The sequence below is a fragment of the Lithobates pipiens genome, unplaced genomic scaffold (assembly GCF_037356315.1).
Source record: "Lithobates pipiens isolate NorthernLeopardFrog02 unplaced genomic scaffold, aLitPip1_a1.2 Scaffold_157, whole genome shotgun sequence".
Lineage (NCBI taxonomy): Eukaryota > Metazoa > Chordata > Amphibia > Anura > Ranidae > Lithobates > Lithobates pipiens.
The window spans coordinates 3,025,578-3,050,777 of record NW_027507746.1 but is presented as its reverse complement, the minus strand read 5'-3'; the positions used below and the strand labels follow the sequence as shown (position 1 = coordinate 3,050,777).

At 45.3% G+C, this 25,200-nt stretch overlaps 1 protein-coding gene across 3 annotated transcripts in view; it reads left to right on the top strand.

Moving 5' to 3' along the window:
* Window positions 1-23,913, top strand: part of LOC143981459 (NACHT, LRR and PYD domains-containing protein 3-like) — a 121,117-nt gene extending 97,204 nt beyond the window's left edge. For all 3 annotated transcript variants that reach the window (XM_077479337.1, XM_077479336.1, XM_077479335.1), the window contains 4 exons: window positions 14,579-14,749; window positions 17,466-17,642; window positions 18,680-18,756; window positions 23,499-23,913. In XM_077479337.1, the coding sequence (XP_077335463.1) occupies window positions 14,579-14,749; window positions 17,466-17,642; window positions 18,680-18,716 (385 nt within the window). In that variant the 3' untranslated portion in view covers window positions 18,717-18,756; window positions 23,499-23,913. The remainder of the gene's footprint in view (window positions 1-14,578; window positions 14,750-17,465; window positions 17,643-18,679; window positions 18,757-23,498) is intronic.
* Window positions 23,914-25,200: the final 1,287 nt, after the last annotated feature.

The following is a 25,200-nucleotide window of genomic DNA, read 5'->3' as shown; positions in this document are numbered from 1 at the left end:
GTACAGGAGATGTCAATATGTCAGAGACTGTGGCCATGATACAGGAGATGTCAGGCAGTGGCATGGTACAGGAGATGTCAAGGCTGTGGGCATGGTACTGTAGATGGTAGAGGCTGCGGGCATGGTACAGGAGATGTCAGATGCTGTGGGCCTGGCGCAGAAGATATTAAGATGGCAGAGGCTCCGGGCATAGTACATGAAATGTCAGAGGCTGTGGGCATGGTAAAGGAAATGTCAGAGGCTTGGGCATGGTACAGAAGATGTCAAGATGGCAGTGTTTGTGATCATGCTACAGGAGATGTCATAGGCTTTGGGCATGGTACTGGAGATGCCAGAGGCTGTGGGCATGGTACAGGAGATGCCAGAGGCTGTGGGCATGGTACAGGAGATGACAGAGGCTGTGGGCATGGTAAAGGAGATGTCAGAGGCTGTGGTTGTGGTACAGAAGATGTCAAGATGGCAGAGGCTGTGGGCATGGTACAGGAGCTGTTAAAGGCTGTGGGCATGTTACAGGAGATGTCAGAGGCTGTGGGCATGGTACAGGAGATGTCAGAGGCTGTGGGCATGGTACAGGAGATGTCAAGGCTGTGGACACGGTACCAAAGATGGCAGAGGCTACGGGCATGGTACAGGAGATATCAGATGCTGTGGGCATGGTGCAGAAGATGTCAAGATGGCAGAGGCTCCAGGCATAGTACAGGAAATGTCAGAGGCTGTGCGCATGGTACAGGAGATGTCAGAGGCTGTGGGCATGGTAAAGGAGATGTCAGAGGCTGTGGGCATGGTACAGGAGATGTCAGAGGCTGTGGGCATGGTACAGGAGATGTCAAGGCTGTGGTGTTGTGCTTTTTAAGGACATTTTCCCGCACAATATTTATTAAGTAATTTTTAACGAAGATATTTTTAAGATACAGGATCAATCTATATGACACAGTCTATACATGTGTAACGTATTCACGGAGACAAGTGATCATAAAAATAGTTACATTTATTGGTTGACAAAAGACAAATATCTACATGAAATTAAAATACAGATTGCATTAATTGATCATTTGACAATTTGTGGAAATACCCTCAAACTGGGCGTAGTAGTACCTTGGACTTAATTATCACCATTATCACTTCTCGGTAGAATCAATAACCTTTTCATAATTGACAATTAAACAGAATGTCTGTATTTCACACATCCAACCATTACTATACTGCAGGTAAGTAAGTGGTTAACAATGTGAAATAAATTAGACATTTGTCAATAAAATTGGCCTCTATGCAAAAAGAGAAATTTATAATGAAAAATAGAATTTAAAGAAAAATCTAAAAGGCGGTCATTGATTCGGGAGAAAGATTTTCAATAATAGAATATTCAAAAAAATCAATATTGAAGAGATGAAAATATATTTACCCATTTCCAATATGGCTATTAGTGTGGATTGTTGGTTACCAGGAATTTTAAGATGGCTGCCATGGCTTCAACATGGATCCTTTTACAGAGTAATTACTTTGTGTGACCTCCGAGTTCCAAGGAGCAGGGATCTTCATGAATGTAAAAATGTGTATTCATGCATGCTGCATGAGTGTCAGTTTGTCTGGGAGTCTTCAGGTGTCCCCCCCAGGGTATCCCTCAGCTCTCCCCCGAGCTCTCTCCCTTTGCCCATCTTTTTAGTTTCTTAAATATCCTCTTAAACAAAAAGCTCAAAATTATACTAAGTTCTGCCCAGAGGGTATGTGTCCCTTTCCTATTGGCAGACAGACTTAATGATCACCTTTCCCAGTAGTCTTGTGATTTTAAGGTAATAGCACCTTCAACCACAAGGTGTCTCACATGTGTTTGGTGTTTTATCTCTTTAAGTTAATATTTTTATTTCTATAATATGCGTTTGTTTTTATATATGTTCTAACGAATATATCTCGAGTGTTCAGGAATGATAGTATAATATAAAATACGCTTAACATAAATTTGAATAATCCCCATTGTATAAAATGGTTATATATGTATATCAATGTATATCTATTAAATCTTTAGTCCATTTAGAAAGGACACGGGTTAGATATATATCAAACAATATCACATACAATTATTATCTATATGGATACATGTATAATTCGAGTATCCAATCAATATTTGTTTATCTAAACATAGGCTCTCAGGGGGGGCGTGGTCGGATGTGGGAGTGAGTGAGTGAGAGAGTGCGAACGCTGGACGCCCGCTCTTAGCCTCCCCTCGCTCTCCCTCTATGCAAGGGAATCTCCCCGCTGGTGAAAGTGGCGCTTAGCCTGGGTCCCCACCTGGGCTCTCTACACAACATAGCGACCCCAGCCACCTTACTCCGGAGTTCATCGCATACTACCAAGCAGGAACTTGGCGGTGGGTCTCGCGGGAGCTCGTATCGCTCGCGGGAGCTCGTATCGGCGTGACTTCAGCGTCATCAGAGACGTGTCATCAGGAGCGAGCCGAGCCAAAGGAGCCTGCGGGAGCCCGAAGGAGGCCCGGGACGCTCTGAGAGCAGAGACAGAAGCTTGTATTAAGAAGATCCAGGCGGTGGCCCGTAGCAACCCACGAAGAAGAAGCCTATGGCATCTACCTAGGCTAACGGTAAAGCGGGAGCGAGCGGTGGGGTGAGAGGCAAGCAAGGAGGAGGGTGCAGTACCTGGGAATGCCCATACGAACATTTAAACACATTGGTCTAGTTTTATCAACCCACTAAGCCTGCTTGTTGGAAGTTAGAGGCTGCCAAGCTTTTGGTGCTTCCGGGACTTACTGAAACGGCTTTTTCCCCCTGTTTTTTTTTTTTTTTCTTATGTTTGCATTGCTGTTTCTATAGCGTGATGAACTCTGTTAACCATATATGCAAATCAATATAGCGCTTAGAAGCAGACAAACTGTCGGGGGAATAGTCTCTTGTGTTCATGCTCAGTCTGCACGGTTAGCTTGCTGTCCCCTTGGCCTGGGGCCACTGCACCATTTTTATTTTTTTTTTTGCTCCACCGTATGGACTTATATCAAATTGCTAAATTAAGTCTCTCGGGGGGCGATTTTTACCGCAATTCTCCAACACCACTACTCTTGGCCGCTTTTCTACCATGCTTAGTAAGCGGGCCAATGAGGATGGGATGATTGGTGAGGGGAACCAAAAAACCCGGGCTGCTAAAGAGAAAGCAAACCAGGCATCGGCTACTGCGGTAGCAAAATTGGAACGCTTTGCCCATGCAACTTCCCCTACCAGAAAAGGGCCCCCTCAGCCAGCAGGGCAAACAAAGACACAGGCGGGTACTACGGAAAGGAGAAGTATCACTCAACTAGCATCTAACCCAGGTTGTTCACCTAGTGGCAGCAAGATGCATGATTCAGCCACAGCAGCAAGCAAGATAGCACACAATATAGCAGCTCCGGTGGAATCCCCTCCGTTAGAGGGTGATGAACCCACACTGCGTGATATATTGCAGGCAGTCAATGAATGCAAAGCCTCTATAGGTGGCCTCGATAACCAGCTAGGCAGTATTAAAACTGAACTGCATTCTATGGGCCAACTATTGAGCAACACAATGGCAAGAACTACGATCCTGGAAGGAAGACTAAGCACGATCGAGGACGATTTTTTTCCACTACAGCAAAAAATAAATGCGCTACAGAAACAAATAGCCACACAGTCAGCAAAATTAGATGCGTTGGAAAATAGCAACCGTAGGAATAACATCCGCCTGATTGGCCTCCCAGAGGGAAGCGAGGGATCTAACCCCATAGACTTTCTGGAAAACTGGTTCAGGAAACTTATGGGCAACACCCCTTTTACCACTCTCTTCGCTATTGAAAGGGCCCATAGAGTCCCCGCAGGCCCGCATCTATCAGAGGGCCGTACCAGGCCTCTGATATTGAGACTTGTGAATTATAATGATCGCACCATTTTGCTACGAAGGACCAGGGAACTGAACAATGTTTTCTATAAAGGATCTAGGGTTTCATTCTACCCAGACTTCTCACCAGATCTACAGAAACAGAGAGCCGAGTTTATCCCCATTAAGCGAACCCTCCGTCAATATAAGTTAAACTATGCACTGTTGTATCCTGCCCGGCTACGAATAACTGCTTTGGGCTCGACTTTTTTCTTTGGCACCCCAGGGGAAGTGGAAAGGTGGCTGGAGGAACATAAAAGAGATTTTTAGCCATTCTGCAACCACTAGGACTGGCTAACAGGGCCGGTTCCCTGGGAGCCCTTTTTTTTTTTTTTTTCTCTTTCCCTCCCCCCCCTTTGTCCCTTTTCTTTCTTTTTCTTTTTTTTTTCTTTTTTTTTTTTTTTTTTTTTGTTGTTTGTATAAAACCTGCACGTGAAACAATTTAGAGATGTGGAATACTCATTATGTCAGCTAGATTTAGTTTGAGTTGGAGGCACGTGATTATAATGTCCTTTTGCACTAATTAGCACTTTTTAGCAAGGAGGGGTGAGTAAGGGTGTTAGCATAAATGTTGGTATAGATCGCATAATACAATGCAAATATCACTATATATTTCACATAAGTTTTGGAGGGGTCGTCATTGAACACCCCCCCCCCTTTTTTTTTTTTCTTTTTTTTGGGAAGCAAGAGAGCACTGTTTAACTCTATATAATATTTGCACTTGAAATAATTCTGTTGAGTAGCAAGGGGGAATCTTTATCATGGTGGTATGTGGTATGTTACTATAAGGTCACTGATTAGCATAGGGGGGTGAGTGAGGGAGAGGGCAGGTATGTCACAACATAGTATAAATACTATTAGTAACGCTTAATAGTTAAGCATTGGGGATGCTGTCATTGAATATGTCCTGCCATTCTCCCTTTCCCCCCCCCCTTTTTTTTTTTTCTTTTTTTTTTTTTTTGGTTAGCTCGAGCCTATGCTGCATTGGTGGCGGGGTACTGAGGGAGGTCGTGGTGAGGCACTCCGGGGAGCCTAGCGGTCCCCGGGTTATTTGGGAGAGCGGGGGGAGCGGGGACGGGTGTCCAGGGTCTTGGGGAGTATGGAAAGTCGAGCCACAATAGTGTCCCCCAGGGGATACCCTGATGGGTGGGTGGGGGGGTGGGAGGAGGAGGGGGGGGAGGGGCTGCTTAGATGGCGTGGGGGGGGGTGGGGGGATGGGAGGGGGGGGAGAACGGGTGGGTAGTAGGGTTAAGGGGAGCACCTCGAGCGCGTATAGCTGGTACAACGGAATTGGGGGGGGGGAGGGGCGGCGGGCCCGTCGTGGGAGGGCGGGCCCCCTCCTCTCCCTCTCCCTTGTCCCGTCCGGTTTGAGTAGAAGCAGCATCTATGGGTAGTGTACACATCTTATCATGGAATGTGAGGGGGCTGGGAGACCCAAAAAAGAGGGCAGCAGTTTTTCTGGAAACAGGAAGGGGAGGTCCCGGCCTGCTTTTTCTTCAAGAGACACATCTAACCCCCAGTACAGCCCCATTGTTAAGGAACCGGAGGTTCTCGGCATACTACCACACTTTTTATACATCTTATTCGAGAGGGGTGAGCGTTCTTGTTAAAAGAGGCACGGATTTTCTGTGCAAAGAGTCCTCTATTGACAAAGAGGGAAGATTTGTTTTTTTGTATGGCCTGCTGTCCGGGGGAGAACGGGTGGGTAGTAGGGTTAAGGGGAGCACCTCGAGCGCGTATAGCTGGTACAACGGAATTGGGGGGGGGGAGGGGCGGCGGGCCCGTCGTGGGAGGGCGGGCCCCCTCCTCTCCCTCTCCCTTGTCCCGTCCGGTTTGAGTAGAAGCAGCATCTATGGGTAGTGTACACATCTTATCATGGAATGTGAGGGGGCTGGGAGACCCAAAAAAGAGGGCAGCAGTTTTTCTGGAAACAGGAAGGGGAGGTCCCGGCCTGCTTTTTCTTCAAGAGACACATCTAACCCCCAGTACAGCCCCATTGTTAAGGAACCGGAGGTTCTCGGCATACTACCACTCTTTTTATACATCTTATTCGAGAGGGGTGAGCGTTCTTGTTAAAAGAGGCACGGATTTTCTGTGCAAAGAGTCCTCTATTGACAAAGAGGGAAGATTTGTTTTTTTGTATGGCCTGCTGTCCGGGCGCCAATGCATCTTAGCCAATATTTATATACCTCCTCCCTTTAAATTGGAGGTAATGGTTAAATTGACGACGTTCTGTTTAGATAAACCACTTGTCCCATGTATAGTAGTAGGTGATTTCAACGAAACGCTGGATCCGCATATGGATAGATTTCCTGCTCCACTGGTGACCAAAATTGGGCGCTTGCAGGGTTTCATCTCCGAAATAGGCTTAAACGATCTATGGCGAACACGTCATCCTCAAGCAAGACAGTATTCCTGTTTCTCCAGCACTTACTGCACACTATCAAGAATTGATATGGTGCTGGGAAATAAAGCAGCCGCGGAGGTGGTCCAGGAGATAGAATACGGAGTAAGGGGGGTTTCTGACCACTCCCCCTTGTCCATGATACTGTCTCTAGGTGTTAGACCAGGTCCAAGAGAGTGGAGGATTAACCCGGGTTGGCTGGTATTAATGGGTGGCCCAAGCCCCCTCCAGGATAAGTTAGGGGAATTTCTCCAAATAAATAGGGGCTCTGCCCCTCCGGGTACGGTTTGGGACTCCCTAAAAGCCTATATTAGGGGCACATTAATACAACAAGTCGCAATTATTAAGAGGAAAGCTCGAGAGCAGGACCTAGCAATGAGAAATAAGGTCGCCCAGGCAGAACAAGCATACATAGCAGCTCCATCGACTGTAAGCCAGCGGGAATGGCTGGCCAGCCAACAAGTCTATAAAATAGCCCTCCTAAAAAAAGCAGAGAACAGGCGGATTTTTCAGCGCCAGCATTACTTTGGCGAAGGAGAGAGAGTAGGCAGAACCCTTTCTCTCCTGGTTCAAACTAATGGCGCGCCAACAGTAGCCCAGGTAATCAAGTCTCCTACAGGCGTTCTTGTCTCCAGCCCCTCCGCGATTATGAGGGTACTCCATGACTACTATAAAAATTTATATAAATCTGTCATCCAGGGACAAGGTAATTCGGCGACTGATTTCTTACTTCGGACAGCAATACCAACCTTATCAACGGTTGATAAACTATCCCTTGAGTTACCACTTACGCTGGAAGAATTAAAGAATGCAGTAGCCGCAATGCCTAATGATAAATCTCCAGGGCCAGATGGCCTTCCAGTAGAAATCTACAAACGCTATGGGGAGGTCCTATTGCCGGAACTCCTCGTGACATTGAATCACGCATTGGAGACGGGGGAACTCCCCGACTCGATGCGTGAGGCTAATATTATCTTAATCTTGAAGGAGGGCAAGGACTGCCAGGAAGTTCCATCATATCGGCCGATATCCCTGCTATGTACGGATATTAAAATACTAGCCAAAGCACTAGCAATTCGGTTAAATACATACATCCATAAACTCATACACCCAGATCAGTCGGGCTTTATCCCGGGCAGGGCGACCAGCACTAATATTAGAAGAGTCTTCCTTAATGTCCAACTACCCAGAGATAATGAGGGGGTGGGGGCTATCCTAGCACTTGATGCCACTAAGGCCTTCGATAGCTTGGAATGGGGCTATCTGTGGAGGGTCCTAGAGAGGTTTGGATTTGGCCCCTTATTTACCCAGTGGATAAAATTAATGTACAACAAACCTAGGGCCAAAATCAAGATGGGTACTGAAACCTCTGAATCATTCCAACTGGAGAGAGGTACAAGACAGGGGTGCCCGCTGTCCCCCCTCCTTTTTGTATTGGCCATGGAGCCCCTTGCGGCTCTGGTAAGATCTTGCCCGGACATACAGGGATTTCGGCGGGGTAGCGACGAGGAAAAAAATTGCCTTATTCGCGGATGACCTCCTATTTTTTATTGGCGATGTGGACTCTACCCTGAATAGAGTGATCCATCTGATGGGCGAGTTCGGTCAACAATCGGGCTTAGAGATCAACTGGGGCAAATCAGCTCTTTTACCACTGCTCAGGCATGGGGAACACGGGGCCCCCTCAACGATAATAGGCCTGGAGTTGGTGACTAAGCTGAAGTATCTGGGCATCTGGATATCTGGGGACGCAAGTCAATATGCCAACGAGAATTTGGCACCACTATTGTCGAAAATGAAGACGAAACTTAATAGTTGGTGTGGCCTCCCTCTCTCTGTGGCGGGACGCTGCAGCCTAGTAAAAATGATTTGGCAACCCCAAATACTTTACATTCTACACAACTCTCCAATTTGGATTAACCAGAAATGGTTCCAAATTATGGACTCGCTTATTCGGCAATTAATCTGGAAAAAGGGGCATGCTCGGATAGGCTTGCATACGCTGCAGCTCCCCGTCGCGGAGGGAGGGTTGGCCATACCCCACTTGGGTGCATACTTCCTGGCTGCCCAACTCCAGCACTTAGCAGGGGCAGGACTTCAAGAGGGGGGGTCTATAAATCATAAGTTGATGATGTTGGGAGCACCTCATAAACTGATTCCCGAAGCCCTGGAGGCTAATGCCCTTTTCTATAGCTGCCCCACTAACACTCTAATGAGGAAGGTATGGCAACAAGCAAAGCGCAAGCTAGGATATGCGGGAACAACTACCTATACCCCTCTATGGGTTAATCGTCACCTGCCCGAATTAAATAAGGTAGATAAAGCTCCGGATTGGGATAGCCAGGGGATTAATAGAATAGTGCATCTTTATGAGGGGAACGTAATGAAATCTTTTGAAACTATCAGACAGGAATTCAATGTCCCTAATAGGTTGTTTTACAAATACTTACAGTTGAGACATGCAATCCAAGCCCAATATGGGTCACTCACTATTGAGCGAACTGAAATTCCCCTGCTCCAGGCCCTTATAGATCATAGGCATGCAAAAGGCCAGATTTCGCGCCTATATATAAAGCTTAGAGGCAGTTTCCTGAAAGGTGAAGGCCCAGCCAAGAGTAGACAGGGTTGGATGGGGGATGTCGGCCCGATATCTCGGGAACAGTGGGCTAAAACGCTTGAACAGGGGCATTTGGCCTCTATATCTCCATTGCAGCGAGTGTCCCATCTGTTCCTCATATATCGGGCATATTACACCCCCCAGAAGTTATGGAAAATGGGGAGGAAACCTAGGGATGAATGTCCTAGATGTGGGGCACCGGGGGATCTCTTCCATATGGCGTGGAAATGCCCAAATCTGTACAGCTATTGGTTAGAAATAGTCATTAAAATAAATAGAGCCTTTAAGACTACCCTGAAACCCGAGGCCAGGGCCTGTTTACTGGGGATATTTGATGGGGTTAATATTCCTCTGTCAATCAAGCCATCTGTCCTGAAGTGCTTATATCAAGCTAGGCGACTGATAGCAATTAATTGGCAAGCTAGGGACCCCCCGGATACTGGACAATGGGTCAATGCAATTAACTCTCTAATATGGTGCGAGAGAGCAATGCTTATAAAGCTAAATAATTTAAGAAAATTCGAGATATTATGGTACCCTTGGCTGACTGATATGGGGTTCCCCCTGGAGTGAGGTTAATATATGAATGGCCTAGTACCCGCTGGGCGGGTGGTAGGGAGGACTTTCCTCCCTTCCTCCTTATGCGGAGCCCCCTCCTTTCTTTTTTTTTTTTTTTTTTTCTCTTTCTCTCTCTGGCCCATATGGAGGTGGCTGTCTGGCTGTGACTGGGACGGTTGTTGCTGGCATTGCGTGCTCGAGGTGGGGTGGGTGGGAGGGAGGTCCGGGGGGGGTAGGGGGGGGGGGAAGTGCATCAAGGGGGGGCATCGATGAGTAGGCGCTGCATAGCAGTTTCAGCGCACTAACTTGATCGGCACGTCATTTGTATCTTCTTTTCCTTCTCTATACAGTATAATATGGTTAGTTATGTACGGAAAATCTTTAATAAAATAGCATATTAATTGAAGCAGGGCAAGAAGGGGGATAGAGAGGGAGGGGGTAGGTTGGCGCTGGGCGGGGGGAGGGGGGCCTCGCCCCCACCCCATAACATCACTCCTAGACGGAGTGTTTGGATGCGGGGACGACGCCCTCGCCCCCCCCTTTTCGTCAATAATATATCTAATACTTAAGCCCAAATGTGATTTATGCTATGTTAACGCCACTAATCAATCGTATTTTGCCTTATGTCTTGGAATGTATTGGGCTATGCTACCCCGGTCTTGTAATTTATCTTTTTTGTATTTGTGAAAATCTCAATAAAAATTATTGAAAGCAAAAAAAAAAAAAAAAAAACATAGGTTAAATTCTTATACAGTTATAATCACGATTATATGTTTTTCATAATGCTAATTCGTTGCTAAAACACTTCTTTTTATAATCACACTTTCATACATAATTTCTTTATGACAAAGTTCTTTAGATCATTAGATACTAAAATTATAACATCTCTTTGGTGACCTAAAAATATCACATATAGTTTGAATTACTTGAAGTACTTTTGAAATATGTCTGACTTGTATATCCTTCTCACACCATGTTTTGAAATGAACTTTGAGCTTCAAATGAATGTTTAGACGGCTGTGTCCTTCAAGTTTCTACAATTCACACAATCGATTTTGTTGATCTCTCACTTTCTGAGACAATGAAATATTTGTTCTGGTCATTTAGGTTTAATGACTGTTAGTCACAGGTACGTCCTAAGTATGGCCCAAACCTTGCCATATATATTTGCACAGCCTTCCTTGTCCATTCAAGGAGATAGATAAGAGTTTTTCTGGTGTTTGTGACAAAACATCCCTTTTGTTCAGGCAACATATTGTCTCAATACAGGCTTGTAGAACTTACGAGAATAATTAATCCCCTGAACCTTTGGAAAAACATGTGAGATCCTGTATTTTGCTTTGAAGTTCTCCAAGGGGGTCACAGTTCAATAATATCAACATTATAGTTCATCCACTTTTTTTTGGGCCTACTGAACTCTCTCATCTCTGCCAGTGAATATTAAATGTATTTCTTCATGAATTCACAACAGTGGGCATGGTACAGAAGATGTGAAGATGGCAGAGGCTGTGGTCATGGTACCGGAGATGTCAAGATGGCACAGGCTGCGGACATGTTACAGGAGATGTCAGAAGCTGTGGGCATGGTTCAGGAGATGTCAGAGGCTGTGGACATGGTTCAGGAGATGTCAGAGGCTGTGAGCATGGTACATGAGATGTCAAGATGGCAGAGGCTGTGGGTATGGTACAGGATATGTCTGAGGCTGTGGGCATGTAATAGAAGATGTCAAGAAGGTAGAGGCTGTGGGCATGGTACAGGAGTTGTGAGAGGCTGTGGTCATGGTACAGGAGATGTCAGAGGCTGCGGGCATGGTACAAGAGATGTCAGTGGCTGCAGGCATGGTACAAGAGATGTCAGAGGCTGCGGGCATGGTACAAGAGATGTCAGAGGCTGCAGGCATGGTACAAGAGATGTCAGAGGCTGCGGGCATGGTACAAGAGATGTCAGAGGCTGTGTGTATGGTAAAGGAGATGTCGGAGGCTCTGGGCATGGTACAGGAGATGTCAGAGGCTGCGGGCATGGTACAGGAGGAGATGTCAAAGGCTGTGTGTATGGTAAAGGAGATGTCATAGGCTGTGGGCATGGTACAGAATATGTCAAGATGGCAGAGGCTGTGGTCATGGTACAGGAGATGTCAGAGGCTGTGGGTATTGTACAGGGCATGTCAAGGCTGTGGGCATGGTACAGAAGATGTCAGACACTGTGGGCATGGAATAGGAGATATAGAAAAAAGAGAACATTAGTCTGCTAAGAGCAGGCTAACATGCAGTTACTAATGGCAACAATAAATAAATCTAAATTAATTGATTCCAGTTTAAATAACTTAACCAGTTTTATTAAAGTATCAAAAATAGAAAAAACCTGTGCAGTTCATAAAAATAATGGTTCTCAATCTAATATAATTAATTGTGTACCCACAGACAATAAGACAAACAGGAAATACATAAAACAACACAAAACTCTACTCAGGTCTGGACAAATTGCTTTAGTCCATTGCAACCCACGTATTAGATTACCTACTGAATATTACAGGGTCAAAATTCCCTATTTCTTCCAATTACTAAACAGTTAATCCATGGACTAGATCAATATTGAGTGGGGGAAGGGAGAGAGGGGATGAGGTAGATAGCTGAAAAATGACGTGTTCAATTCAGACAAATCCTATCTGTAGTTAGTGCTAATAATATTGCTATGATAGTCACATGTCTCCATCCCTTGGTGCTGGAAAGGTTAAACAATGTACAATAGTTTAACAATAGAAAAAGCCAATGCACAGTAGGAAATCCCTTCCAATCCGTGGCATTTAATTGTAACAGTCTTCTATTTAATCACTTCACCACACTTCCAATGCACATTCCAAAGCTGCCAGTGTCTTGTCATATAACGTCCTCCATCCGATAGTGTCCGCTGCGTACTGCGCATGCGCAGTACACAGCAACACAGATTCCGAAAATTGCCGAGGATGAACGGAGCCTGCGCCGTGAGTCCAGGTTCTATCCCCACTATCCAAGTGGACATAGAGTAGGAATAAAAAAGAGCAGGGCGCAGCGAGGCCGAGCCCGAAGCGTAGCGAGCGAAGCTCGCCCACAAGGGGCCCTCTAATATTCACAACTCTATGTCTGCTTGGATGGTGGGGCTACCACCTCCACTCACGGCGCAGGCGCTGTTCAGCTTCGGAGATTTTCCAAAGCTTCATCTGCTCCGTACTGCGCAGTACGGGTCGGACACTATTTCATGGCCGGACACTATACGGCAGAACACCGGCTGACTTATAATGTTTCAACAACTGGCAACAAGTTATCTCCTTTGTTTATTTAGGCAGACGAAGTAGCAAGACATAATGACATTACTAGTCTCTGATGTGATTAAACAGATAAGATTATCAGCTGCTATTTCAAAAGGAAACTCAAGTCAGATGCTGGTCAGCGAGTGTTAAAGAGGAAGTAACGGCTATTTAAAAAAAATGCAACCTACAAGGCAAAGGCATAATGAGCTAGTATGTATCCTCTGTCTTCATGTTCACCGCTGCCATGTATCCCGGAGCAACTTCCGGGTCTTGCTGCTCCAGCGCTGTGATTCACCGGAGCCGCAATGACGTCACTCCCGCGTATGCACACGGGAGCCGACACAAGCCGCATATCGCCATGATCTGCGGCCTGCCCAGTGCGCCTGCGCGCTGCTGTCTATGGCGCATACGCCTTAGACAGCGGTGGCTTTTTTTCTAAATATCTCCTAAACCGTATATGTTTAGGAGATATTTCTTGGACCTACCTATCTAGGCTTACCTGTAGGTCAAAGTGGTCTGTAAGGGTTTACAACCACTTTAATATGTATATCAGTACCACAGTCACCCGAGAATCACGGTGTCGGCATCCACTGCAGTATCCAACTGTAAATCACCTGGCTGCCTTTCAGCTGGTATCCCGTATGTTGGAAAGTAAAGTAGATCGCCTCCAGTCATATATCTGCCAATATATGCCAATAGTATTACACTGACACTGCATCAGTTGTTATCTCATTCAGTGTCAGTGTGATACTATCGGCATATTTTGGCAGATATATGACTGGAGGCGATCTACTTTACTTTCCAACATTGACTAAAATTTAGTTTATTGGATTTTTCTTATAAGAAAAGGTAGAAATACATTTTTTTCCAATATGTTTTGTCTTTTTTCATTTATATTGCAAAAAATTTAATTCCCAGAGCTGATAAAATACCACCAAAAAATCTCTATTTGTAGGGAAAAAGGACACAAATGTTGTTTATGTACAGCATTGCATGATCGTGCAATTACCAGATAAAGCAGCGCAGTACCAAATTGTAAAAAGTGCTCTGGTCATTAAGGGGGTAAAACCTTCTGGGGCTGAAGTGGTTAAGGTAAAAAAACCTTCATCCTTTCCATCCTCTGTAATAATTCCTGTAACATCCTAGTGTATGATCTATATCTATGGAGATGATATCTGATTGGTGGAGACACTAAAGAATGGGGGACTGAAGAATAAAGCGATTTAATGTGAAGTGTCCCCCATGTGAATGTAGAATCCCATTGTAAATGTGGAATATCCACCAATATAGTACTTGTATCTCTAATAGATCCCAGAAGTCTCAGCACTAAAGGCTGGAAATGTATATCCACCCCTCCCCCTACATTCTCTATAAGGGATCCTATTCCTGCCACAATCCGGTGATCTTCAATGGGAACTCCTGATTGGTGGACTTTAGGAAGGTGATGGAATATTGGGGTCACTGGGGGATCCACCATCAGAAATTCTGCTGTTTTATTTCATAAACCCCCCAGATCCTTTCCTTTATCTATCAATTTCAGAAGCCCCTCTATGAGACACTGTGTGAGGTCCTGCTTAATAACCAGGTACATAAGGGGGTGACTGAGCTGTCACAGCGCCCCCTCTTTATACTGTGTAGACATAAGTACTACAACAGCTTCACCTTTATCAGCTTCCCTAATAAGAAGATCTTTCCTCTGTATAACATTCTGTATATCCTGATATTCCGCTCTAGTGATGTTATGTTACTTTTCACTAAATGGTAATAATTCCTCATATTCATCTTATAATATAATATCATGTGTCTGGATTTGTCTCTGCAGGTTGGACGGATGTGGTGTGACTTCCTCTGGCTGGGATGATCTCCGATCCATTCTTATCAATAATCGATCCCTCATCAGACTGGAATTAACAGAAAATAATCTGGAAGACTCTGTAATAAAACTTCTATGTGAGGGGCTCAGAGATCCTGGCTGTACTCTGCAGAGTCTGAGGTGAGAATTATCCTATAAATGATATAATATTCTGCAGGATTCTGGTATAAATCTTCTATGTGAGGGATCCAGACATGTCACCTAGATGAAAGTTATACAAAGACAGACTTCTGATTGGCCGGTTACATTGGGAGGTCCTATCATAGTCCTTCAGGTCACTCGCTGTTATTGGCTTTCATCCCCTCCCCCCTCCACTGACTATCAGAGATCAGTCTTTGGCTGGGGTCACACTGGAGGTCACAGCGGGTCACAGCAAGGGGTCCGGTGCGTCTCCATTCACCATTTCAGGTCTGATTTCTGGCTGAATTTTGGGCTGAATTCGGACCTGAAACAGACCAGAAGACGCACAGGACTCCGTATTCTCTTCATTCAGTGACCAATCATAGACAGATGGTCCTCAATTAGAATCTGGAAGGACAGAGCGAGTCTCTAGACCAGAAGAGACCCCTAGATGCCAATAAAATCCCCCCATCCTTGTAGATATAAAATTGTCACCTCACTGAGCCTCAAAGAGAAGTCCTAGTCATTTCATCTACAAGCCCAGCAGGGGACGAGGCCGATACAAGGAGAAGACCCCGAACTGTCTGCCAGACATTGATTTATATCAGAGATCAGAGGAATCTATTTTATCTCTCATACAAAATAAAATATTAGTTGCAGAGAGATGGAAATAATTGCCCCTGATTGTAGACATGTTGGGGTACATGTACATATAACATTGTATGTGTAGTGAGGATAGAATCCAGGAGAACCCCCAGAATGGTTCTATGGGGTCTGATCACACCAGACAAGCACTGATTGGTCTTGTTGGGATCAGACTGACATGCCGGTGTTGGAAATCCAATCCTCATCCATCAGAACCATTCATGGTCCATTTAGCTCTGGTTCCTTCAGAACACAGGACCGGCTTGTGGGCTGGGCAGGGGACACCCCCCAGGGTTGATTGGCTGATGGCTAAACTCCACCCACATCCATAAATTGAGGATCCTGAGATATGGACGGGGTGATTCCCATGGTGCCGGTCTAACCGGTGAATAGCGGATGTTCCTGACATTTTCCTGTCACAGGATAATCCTCAGAAAAAGTTTATTTCTGTTTTATTCTCACAGCCAGACTGAGTCTGTCCTTTTGTCTTTGTTGTATTTTCTCTCATTCTTTATCTTTCTACATATTTTATACACTAAATAACAAACTAGTGTAGCTCTGCTCTATATTACACAGACAGACAACCTACCTGCAGACAGAGGTAAGTGTTACCACAACCCCAGTGTTACTATACGGCTGTGTAACTATGTAACAAACCACCTAACCACCTGATCCTGATACTTCCAAATAATAATTACACAACAAAATGATAATACAAAGCAAATACTACATAGAATATATGTCTGCTACTACCACAACCTCAGTGCTGGAACAATGTGCTGCACAATAATGAATTGCTATTAATACACTTTATACAGAAAACTAACAACTTTATCCCTGTAATTGTAGAAATGGAGTCGGTGAGGATTTCCTCTCAGTAGTGCCACATCCAAAAACTTGTTAGAAGCAAAATAAATACCCCTAAGGGGGGCTTTTATGGCACTTGTGTATATAAAGTGGTGCTCCGGAGAAATGTGACTTTGTAGATAAATCTCCCCCTATAATCCTCATGATTCATGTATTCTAGTAAAGGTTACGCTGTAATCCAAGGGCCACTTTCTATTTTTGCAGCATTGATTTCTTACTTCTGTAAGTCCCAGCAGGCCGCCGCCATCTCATGTGTGGGCATCTGAAGCCAGACTGTATCTCTTCCTGTATTCCATGGTTACCCAGCATGGACCTCCAGATCTCACACATGCTCAGAGCAGCATGAGCCGTGTAATAGGTTGTAGGTCAGGTTTCCATAGCAACCCCATACTATTGCCCCATCAAAATTGCCCCATTATACTGCCACCATCAAAATTGCCACAATCAAAACTGCCTCATCCTATTGCCCCCTTAAAATGACACCCATAAAATTGCCCCATCATACTACCGCAATCAAATTTGCCCCATCAAAATTGCCCCCATCAAAATTGTCCCATCAAATTTCTCCATGAAATTGCTCCCTTCAAAATTGCCCCACCCTATTGCCGCCATCAAAATTGCCCTATTATACAGCCACCATTAAAATTGTCAGGTAAAAATTGCCCCATAACAAATGCCCCATCATATTGCCCCCATCAAAACTGCCCCATCAAAATGTCCCATTATCCTGGCACAATCAAAATAACACCATGAAATTGCCCCATCAAAATTGACTCATCAAAACTGCCCTATGAAATTGCCCCATTATACTGCCAACATCAAAATAGCTCCATCAAATTTCCCCATAAAAACTGCCACATTATATTGTCCAATTATAAAGCCACCATCAAAATTGCCCCATCTTATTTTCCCCATAAAAACTGCCATCATCAAATCTGCCCCTTCAAATTGCCTGGTGAGACTACACTGATCAGCACCACTGGTGGGCACTGATTAATGGGCATTGTGGGCACATATGAGGTGGCTTTGTATTTCATTTTCTAAGACCCCGCCCACTGATTATTCATTGGAAGTGTCTACTTCTTCCCCACCCTGGAAGAACATTTAATTTTCTAAGACCCCGCCCACTGATTAGTTATTGGATGTGTCTACTTCTGCCCCTCCCTGGAAGAACATTTCACCTCTTTCCTGCTTCTCCCTCCAGTGTTCTGGGCTGTAATGGGACATTCTGGTGCTGTGATGATCTTTGCTCCGTTATCTCAACAAACCGAACTCTGACCTATCTGGAGATAACATTGGAGGATGATGAGAAGATGTCGGAGTCAGAAGTGAGACAACGTTGTGAGGTCCTCCGGAATGCCGGCTTCTCTGTGGATAGATGGTACGATCTGTTCTATTGGAGGTAACACACATACAAGTCTTAGAATGAGAATAGTAAAATGTAGACCACATTGGATGGGGGTGAGATGATGGAGATGAGATGATGGGGGTGAGATGATGGGGGTGAGATGATGGGGGGTGAGATGATGGGGGGTGAGATGATGGGGGTGAGATGATGGGGGTGAGATGATGGGGGTGAGATGATGGAGATGAGACAATGGAGATGTGATGAGATGATCAAGATGAGATGATGGGGATTAGATGATGTGGGTGAGATGATGTGGGTGAGATGATGGGGATGTAATGATGGCGGTGAGATGAGATGATGGAGATGATGGAGATGAGATGATGGGGGTGAGACAATGGAGATGAGGTGATGGGGGTGAGATGATGGAGATGAGATGATGGGGGTGAGATGATGGAGGTGAGATGATGGGGATGAGATGATGGAGATGAGATGATGGAGGTGGGACGTTGTTGGGAGGTCTTCTGACACCCTTGCTGCTCTGTAATGAAGATGGAAGGACGGGTGACAAACATTCTATACAATTTCTGTAGAGCCCATTGGAGGTCTCTGTAGTTATACAGATAATGAGAGAGATGATTGAGATTTCCTGTGCCAGTCACAGATTTCCCAGATGATGGAGAATTTATTCCTCATCCCAAGTTTTATCATTACAGATGGGGGATGGGGAGGATCAGATCCACCAATAATAATCTTAGTCAGGTCCTACAATCTTCCACAAGGCTTTACCTTTACAGAAAAATTCCCCCCATCCCCCGAGGTCCATCCAATGTGTCAGTATAACTGAGCCAATCAGATGTGTGTTCTCAGCCTGTACACATGACAGCCCAGCACACCCGGCATACAGTCTGCTATCCCAATGGTTGGATGTAGATGAGTGTGTGGCCCCTGCCATGGTGAGGGCCCCTCACTTTTCCATCATTCCTTACAGAGCACAGTCTGAGCCCCTACCCCCTTCCATCATCACAGCAACATTTCCTCCTCTAACACTCTCATTTTATTCTTCTATGAAGGGATGAAGGAGGCTGGATTGTATATATAAAGAGATGAAGATAAGAAGATGGTGTGTGGGAGCCCCTCCCCCTCTCAGGTAATACACGGATCCGGATATGAAGAGAATGTCCGGAATGGATGATATCAGAGTAAAGTCACATCAACTCTCAGCTTTTATTTTCTCTTTCTGATCCTTAAATATAGAATTCCAGTAATAGTAATCTTTCTCTTCTTTTCCTCTTCTAAATGGCGTCATTTCTGCTCAGTATTGCCCACTTCCTGTGTTGTTGTGTGACCGGTGCCCCCTTCACACCACTGATCTGATAGGGGCACCCGCGCATGCGTGCTCCCATCTATTGTACTATAAGCCTGCGGTGACACACTGGCTACACCGCACATCAGATCACCGCTACAGCTCCGCCTCCATTGTCATCTGATTGGAGCCCTGCCTCCTCTCTATGAGTGACAGCAGCCCCCGCACTTTCAGAGCTGCATGTGGATTGGCTCCTGGATGATGTTCTGTGACAACGGCACAAGGAACAAACATTACAACAAACTTTATTCATACAAAACACTGTCCTGTTGTGTCAAAGTTTACTGACAATACATTTTACTGACTCAATTTTCATTGAAAAAAATGGTTTATTCTGGTTTATTCTGTGTCCCCCCAGGACGATTCTGTGTCACCCCCCAGGAAGACTCTGTCACCCCCCGGGAAGATTCTCTGTCACCCCCAGGAAGATTCTGTGTCACCCCCAGGAAGATTCTGTGTCACCCCCCCAGGAAGATTATTTGTCACCCCAGGACGATTCTGTGTCCACCCCCAGGAAGATTCTGTTTTACACCAGGAAGATTCAGTGTCACCCCCCAGGGCATTGTGTGTTACCCATCTATTCTAGCAGCATTGCATGTCACCCATCCCACTGCAGATCATTACGTGTCACCCATCCCACTGCAGAGCATATTACATGTCACCCATCCCACTGCAGAGCATTACATGTCACCCAACCCACTGCAGAGCATTACATGTCACCCACCCCACTGCAGAGCATTACGTGTAGTCACTAGTGGTGGGCTGCACACCCTCTTGTTCATTCCATATCAGAACTTTTGAACATCACAAAAAAATAGACCTGAATGGCAAACCCCATTGTCCCAATTTTAAAGGCTTATATGCAACTAATTGGCCATAAAGAGGGTATGGGGGCCCGGGTACTCCCCTGGGGGACATCAATGAAAACATTTTTTTAAAACAATATTTTTTAAAGGAGCGGTGATTTTAATGATGCTTAAAGTGAAACAATAAACATTAAAAATTCCTTTAAACACTAGGGATCCCCGCTATAGCCGAACGACGGCTACAGCGCGGACCTACTTTGCCGGGACTACGTCTATTGACGTTGTCCCATACACGGGCGGCGTGCTCTGTGATCAGCAAGTCTATGAGACTCGCCTGAGCATGGATCGAAGCAAGGGGTTGATCTTGACCCCTTACCACGTGATAAGCTGTCAGCCAATGACAGCTGATCATGTGACACAACGGAGCTGGTAATCGGCTATTTTTTACTGAGGTGGCACTGGCAGGGGGCAGGTGGGCACTGGTAAGCTGGCCGTGATCGGGACTGTTGTCCCGATCATAATGTCCTGATCATGACCAGCTTACCAGTGCCCACCTGCCCCCTGCCAGGCCACCTCAGTAATAAAAAAGTGCCCCCCATCAGTGCCCATAGTGCCACACATCAGTGCCCACAGTGCCACCCATCAGTGCCCACAATCTGCCTCAATGGTGCTACACCCCAGTGCCACATATCTGTGCCCATCAGTGTCATCTACCAGTGGTACCTATCAGTGCCACCCATCAGTGCCCAGCAGTGCCACCTATCAGAGCCACCTATCAGTGCTTATCAGTCCCATCTATCAGTGGTACCTATCAGTGCCACCCATCCGTGCCATCTTATCTGTGCCCATCTTTGCCCATCAGTGCCGCCTTATCTGTGCCCATCAGTACTGCCTTATCTGTGCCTATCGGTGCCACCTTATCTGTGCCTATTAGTGCCGCTTTAACTATGCCTATCAGTGCCCACCAGTGCAGCCTATCAGTGCCCACCAGTGCCGCTTCATCAGAACACTTCAATGAAGGAGAAAATGACCTGTTTGCAAAATTTTATAACAAACTATTAAACATGATTTTTTATTTTGCATCTTTTTTTGTTTGTTTAGCAAAAAATAAAACTCCGAGCTGTAATTAAATACCACCAAAAGAAAGCTCTATTTGTGGGGAAAAAATGATAAAAATGTCATTTGGGTACAGTGTTGTATGCCCGCGCAATTGTCATTCAAAGTGCATCAGCGCTGAAAGCTGAAAATTGGTCTGGGCAGGAGGGGGTTTAAGTGCCCAGTAAGCAAGTGGTTAAATATAGTGCTGGGGGTGTCTTTACTCTACCATGTATAGAACCTGCTGCAGAAAAACTGACATTTATAAATAAATAAAAATTGTCATTTAAATAGTGTTTTCCTGCAAGCTTTCTTTTATAAATAACGGCTTGGGGTCCAGTCTGTATGATGAGGTCAAAATGCAGTGCACTGGGAACAAGATTAGAGGATTGTTGGATACATTCTGGTGTCTCTTTGGCAGACTTTGGATGGAAATAACACATTTTTGCACCACTTTGAGCAAGCCTTACTACTCTGCATCTGGCGGTGTGCTGCTGGCAGATGTGCTGCAAGGACCAGGGACACCCTGCACTATAATATCATCCCTGTCAGTGGAGGCTGCTGAGAGGACATGGGGCATAGTGGGGACAGAGTGAGGTGAGGAGGAGGGACATATTTGTGCCCCTTTTGTGTGGCTTTTAGGTGCTCTTGCAATGGGCTGAGTGGTGGAAGGTTAAATGCCTTTTCAAGCATGTGGTACCCAAATGGTTGGAGTTTTTGCGACACTCGATGTGCTGGAGACAAAGTTTGCAAATTGCAACAGTGCGATCGGCTGCACATGTGCAAAAAATTGTCCAGACATCTGAGCTGTGGGAAGTGGGCCGGGAGATGACAGCTCCACAATGTGATGGAATAGGGTGGCTGCTCTCTACTCTTCCATGATGGCTGCCTCGTTGGGGTTGTGCCTCACCCACACTTTCCTCCTCTTCTCTATCTGGCACCCAAGTCACATCAGTGACCTCATCATCATCATCATCTCCTCCATCCTCATTACCACCGGAGACAACTTGGCAATACGCTGCAGCTGGGGGAACGTGACTGCCAATTTGTGTACCAGTGTTCCTCCCTCTCTGTAGGCTCATGTTCCTGCCTTCCTCAACCTCAGAACCAACATCTGAATCCAGTAATGGCTGTGCATCTTCAAGGAGCAAGTGGCTGACGCTGTGTTCAAATAACTCCGCTGACTCCTCCATGCCCGATGCTGGGGCTAGGGCAGGAATAGATGTGGACAAGTAGGCAGAATAAGCTGCTCTGGCAGCTGCAGGGGACTGCGCACTAGTCTCTGCTAGGGTGACGGAGGATGAGGATAATGAGGAGGATGACCAAAGATGAGGAGGGTTTAGTAAGCCAGTCTACCACCTCCTCTGCATGCTGTGACTGGATAGCACGGGCACCATCACTAAACAGAGGAAATGATGTCCTGCCTGAGGACTGACCACGTCCACCTTTGCCTGTGGTCACATACGCTGCTGGACCCCTCACAGTGCCATGGGGAATGTCTGCCGCTCCTTGTTGTCCTCCCAGACATGATGGGGGATTATTACCCAAACTTATTATAAACTGGGAAATGTGTGATTGGATGCACTTTATTCAATGAAAAGTGGTGTTTGGTGCACTTTATATTGAGGACTTCCGCTGACAGAAATGTAAAAACTATAAAAAAAAGGGGGACACCAACGTCACAGTCAGAAAAACTGCAGCTCACAATTTAAAAAAAGGGGACAGGAAAGAAAAAAAAAAACATGCAGCAACCAAGAAGAAGGATATACAGCACTAAATGTTATGTGGTGTTAAACACTTTACTGCACAACACACTACACTATACTCACACACTACACTATACTCACACAACATACTCACACTCTACACTCAGAGTAACAATAAATGAACACACTAACTCACTAGTAGTAAACTGAGCCCGGCTCTATATATCTCCACTCCAACACTGCAAAGGCTTCCTATGAGAAGGAACCATTTATAGTGGGGGTGGGACTATGAGCACTGAGCCCTGGTTGGAGAAAGTCATCATAACTTTGTCCAATCAGGGCCCTGAAAGTGCTAATTGGTGAAACCTTGCACCTGACCACTGGCTTCATCCAATTAGGTCCTCTAGAATGCACTGAGAAGCTCACAGTGCATTGTGGGGCGCTCAGCGAGCAAATATCCCGCTGAGCTAACTGAAAATTTGGGTGTTTGCCGAGTGGGTGAGCAGGTGATGTTCGGGGGGAACTTTTGCTCGGATAGAACTGTTGGCCCATCTCTAGTGCTGATCAGTCCAGTTCCTGGATTCCGGCTTCTCATCACTATAAATCTGGATCACTTCCTAACAGAAAATAATAAAACCCGTCCTGGCTGTTCCAGGGATGGGAATGGGGCCGACCTTCAATATTCTGAATACAATCGTCTCCTCAGTCGGCTCTGCTGCTGATATTGGGATCTGCAGATCTTCCTCAGGTCACATGATCCCAATTCTTCTGTGGATGGGAAGTAGCCAAATTACTGATATGACGAGTCCCTGTGTAACATGGAATGATAGTCACATCACATTCACATATATATGTATTGGTGACACATTTCATGGAATGTATACAATGTAATATCTCCGTGTACAATTATCTCTTGTAGACGGCCAGAGATTTGTCTGGTGATTGTGTCCCGGTGTTGGGTCTGCTGGACCTCTTCCATGTATAGAGGATCTCCTCACCGACACCCCAGATTTCTCTGCAACCCTCTAAAGGAAAGTCTTCTACTCTTCATGGATATAATGGTCGCCTCCCATTGTGAATTCCCTCTTCTCCCCTCTGTAGGATTCCACACTTTCCAATATTATCAATACTTACTATGATGGTGATGAGGATCCGACTCGTTATTAGGACTCATTCATGGTGGGAAAAATACATTTTCTAAAGTTTCTCATTAATAAAAGCTGACTGGAGCAATCACTAATACAGAGAAAGAGACCACATCTTCCTCTTACTGCTGTCCTACTCCTCTCCATCCTCCATAATCCTCTCCATCCACTATACTCCCCTTCATCTTCTATACTCCTCTCCATTCTCTATACTCTTCTCCATCCTCCATAATCCTCTCCATCCTCCATACTACTCTGCATCCTCAATACTACTCTCCATACTCCTCTCCTTCATCAATACTCCACTCCATCCTCCATACTGCTTGCCACCCTCTCCATCCTCCATACTACTCTCCATCCTCCTCTCCATCCTGCATACTCCTCTCCATCCTCCTCCCTACTCTTCATCCTATCTCTCTCTCTTCACCCTACATTCCCTCCTCTCCCTGCACTCTCTTTCATTACATGTTCTCTCTTTATTCCTGCACTCTCTCTGCCCTTTCTCCTCTCCCTGCACTCTCTCTTCTTTTCTTGCACTCTCTCTCTTCTCCCTACATTCTCTCCTCTCCTTGGACCCTCCCCTTCCTGCACTCTTCTTTCATTGCATTTTCTCCTTTGCCTGCTCTCTCTCTCTCTTCTCCCTGAACTCTCATTCCTCTCCTTGTATGTAATAAATTAAAGCAGCTCTATATAACAGCATTCCCGACTCCCAGTGTCTCTCTCTGCATGTCTTTCTCCATGTTGCTGACATTATCTTGTATAAGAACAGAACCCGATCCATCAGCAATCCCAAGGAGAGACGGAGATCTCATAGCCGGCTCTCTGCTGCCTTATATCAGAGTTTTTCTTCCACAACCAGAACTTTATCCCCCTGAATGACAAGCTTAGCCAAGTCATCCCATTTCTAGAAGTTCATCTTTACTTCTGCCAACTCCCCCATCTCTGCTCTGCATGACTCTCTGCCAACACGGCTCCTAAGATTTCATTGTGCCGAGTCCGTTCAGCCGCTTCGCCTTTCACTGACAACTTGCTGCAATTTTTATTATATCATCTAAACGGATTTATCCACCGATTGTTCTGATTACATTTCAAGTCTGATATATTGTATATGAGGATCATGTATTATTCCCGGAGGATTTCATGTCATGGATCATTACCCAAAGAGATATGATTATCCCGATTGATTATTGGGCCACCAATATTATTACCTGGTTATTGGAAGGTGTTATTCTCTATAGATTTACCCATTGAGGTTTTTTTACTCATCAATAAAGTTTTTTTTATATTTTGTTAACATTATTCTCTCCCTTCTAGACATGTGCATTCGTTTTCGTCCGAATGCATTTTTGTCCAAATTTCAGCTATTTTCGTTTTCGTTTTGACAAACGATAACGAAAGCACAGAATCCGAAAAACGAAAGATCCAACATAAATAAATGCTTTATTTTCGTTTTCATTGTTACAACAGTTCAATTTA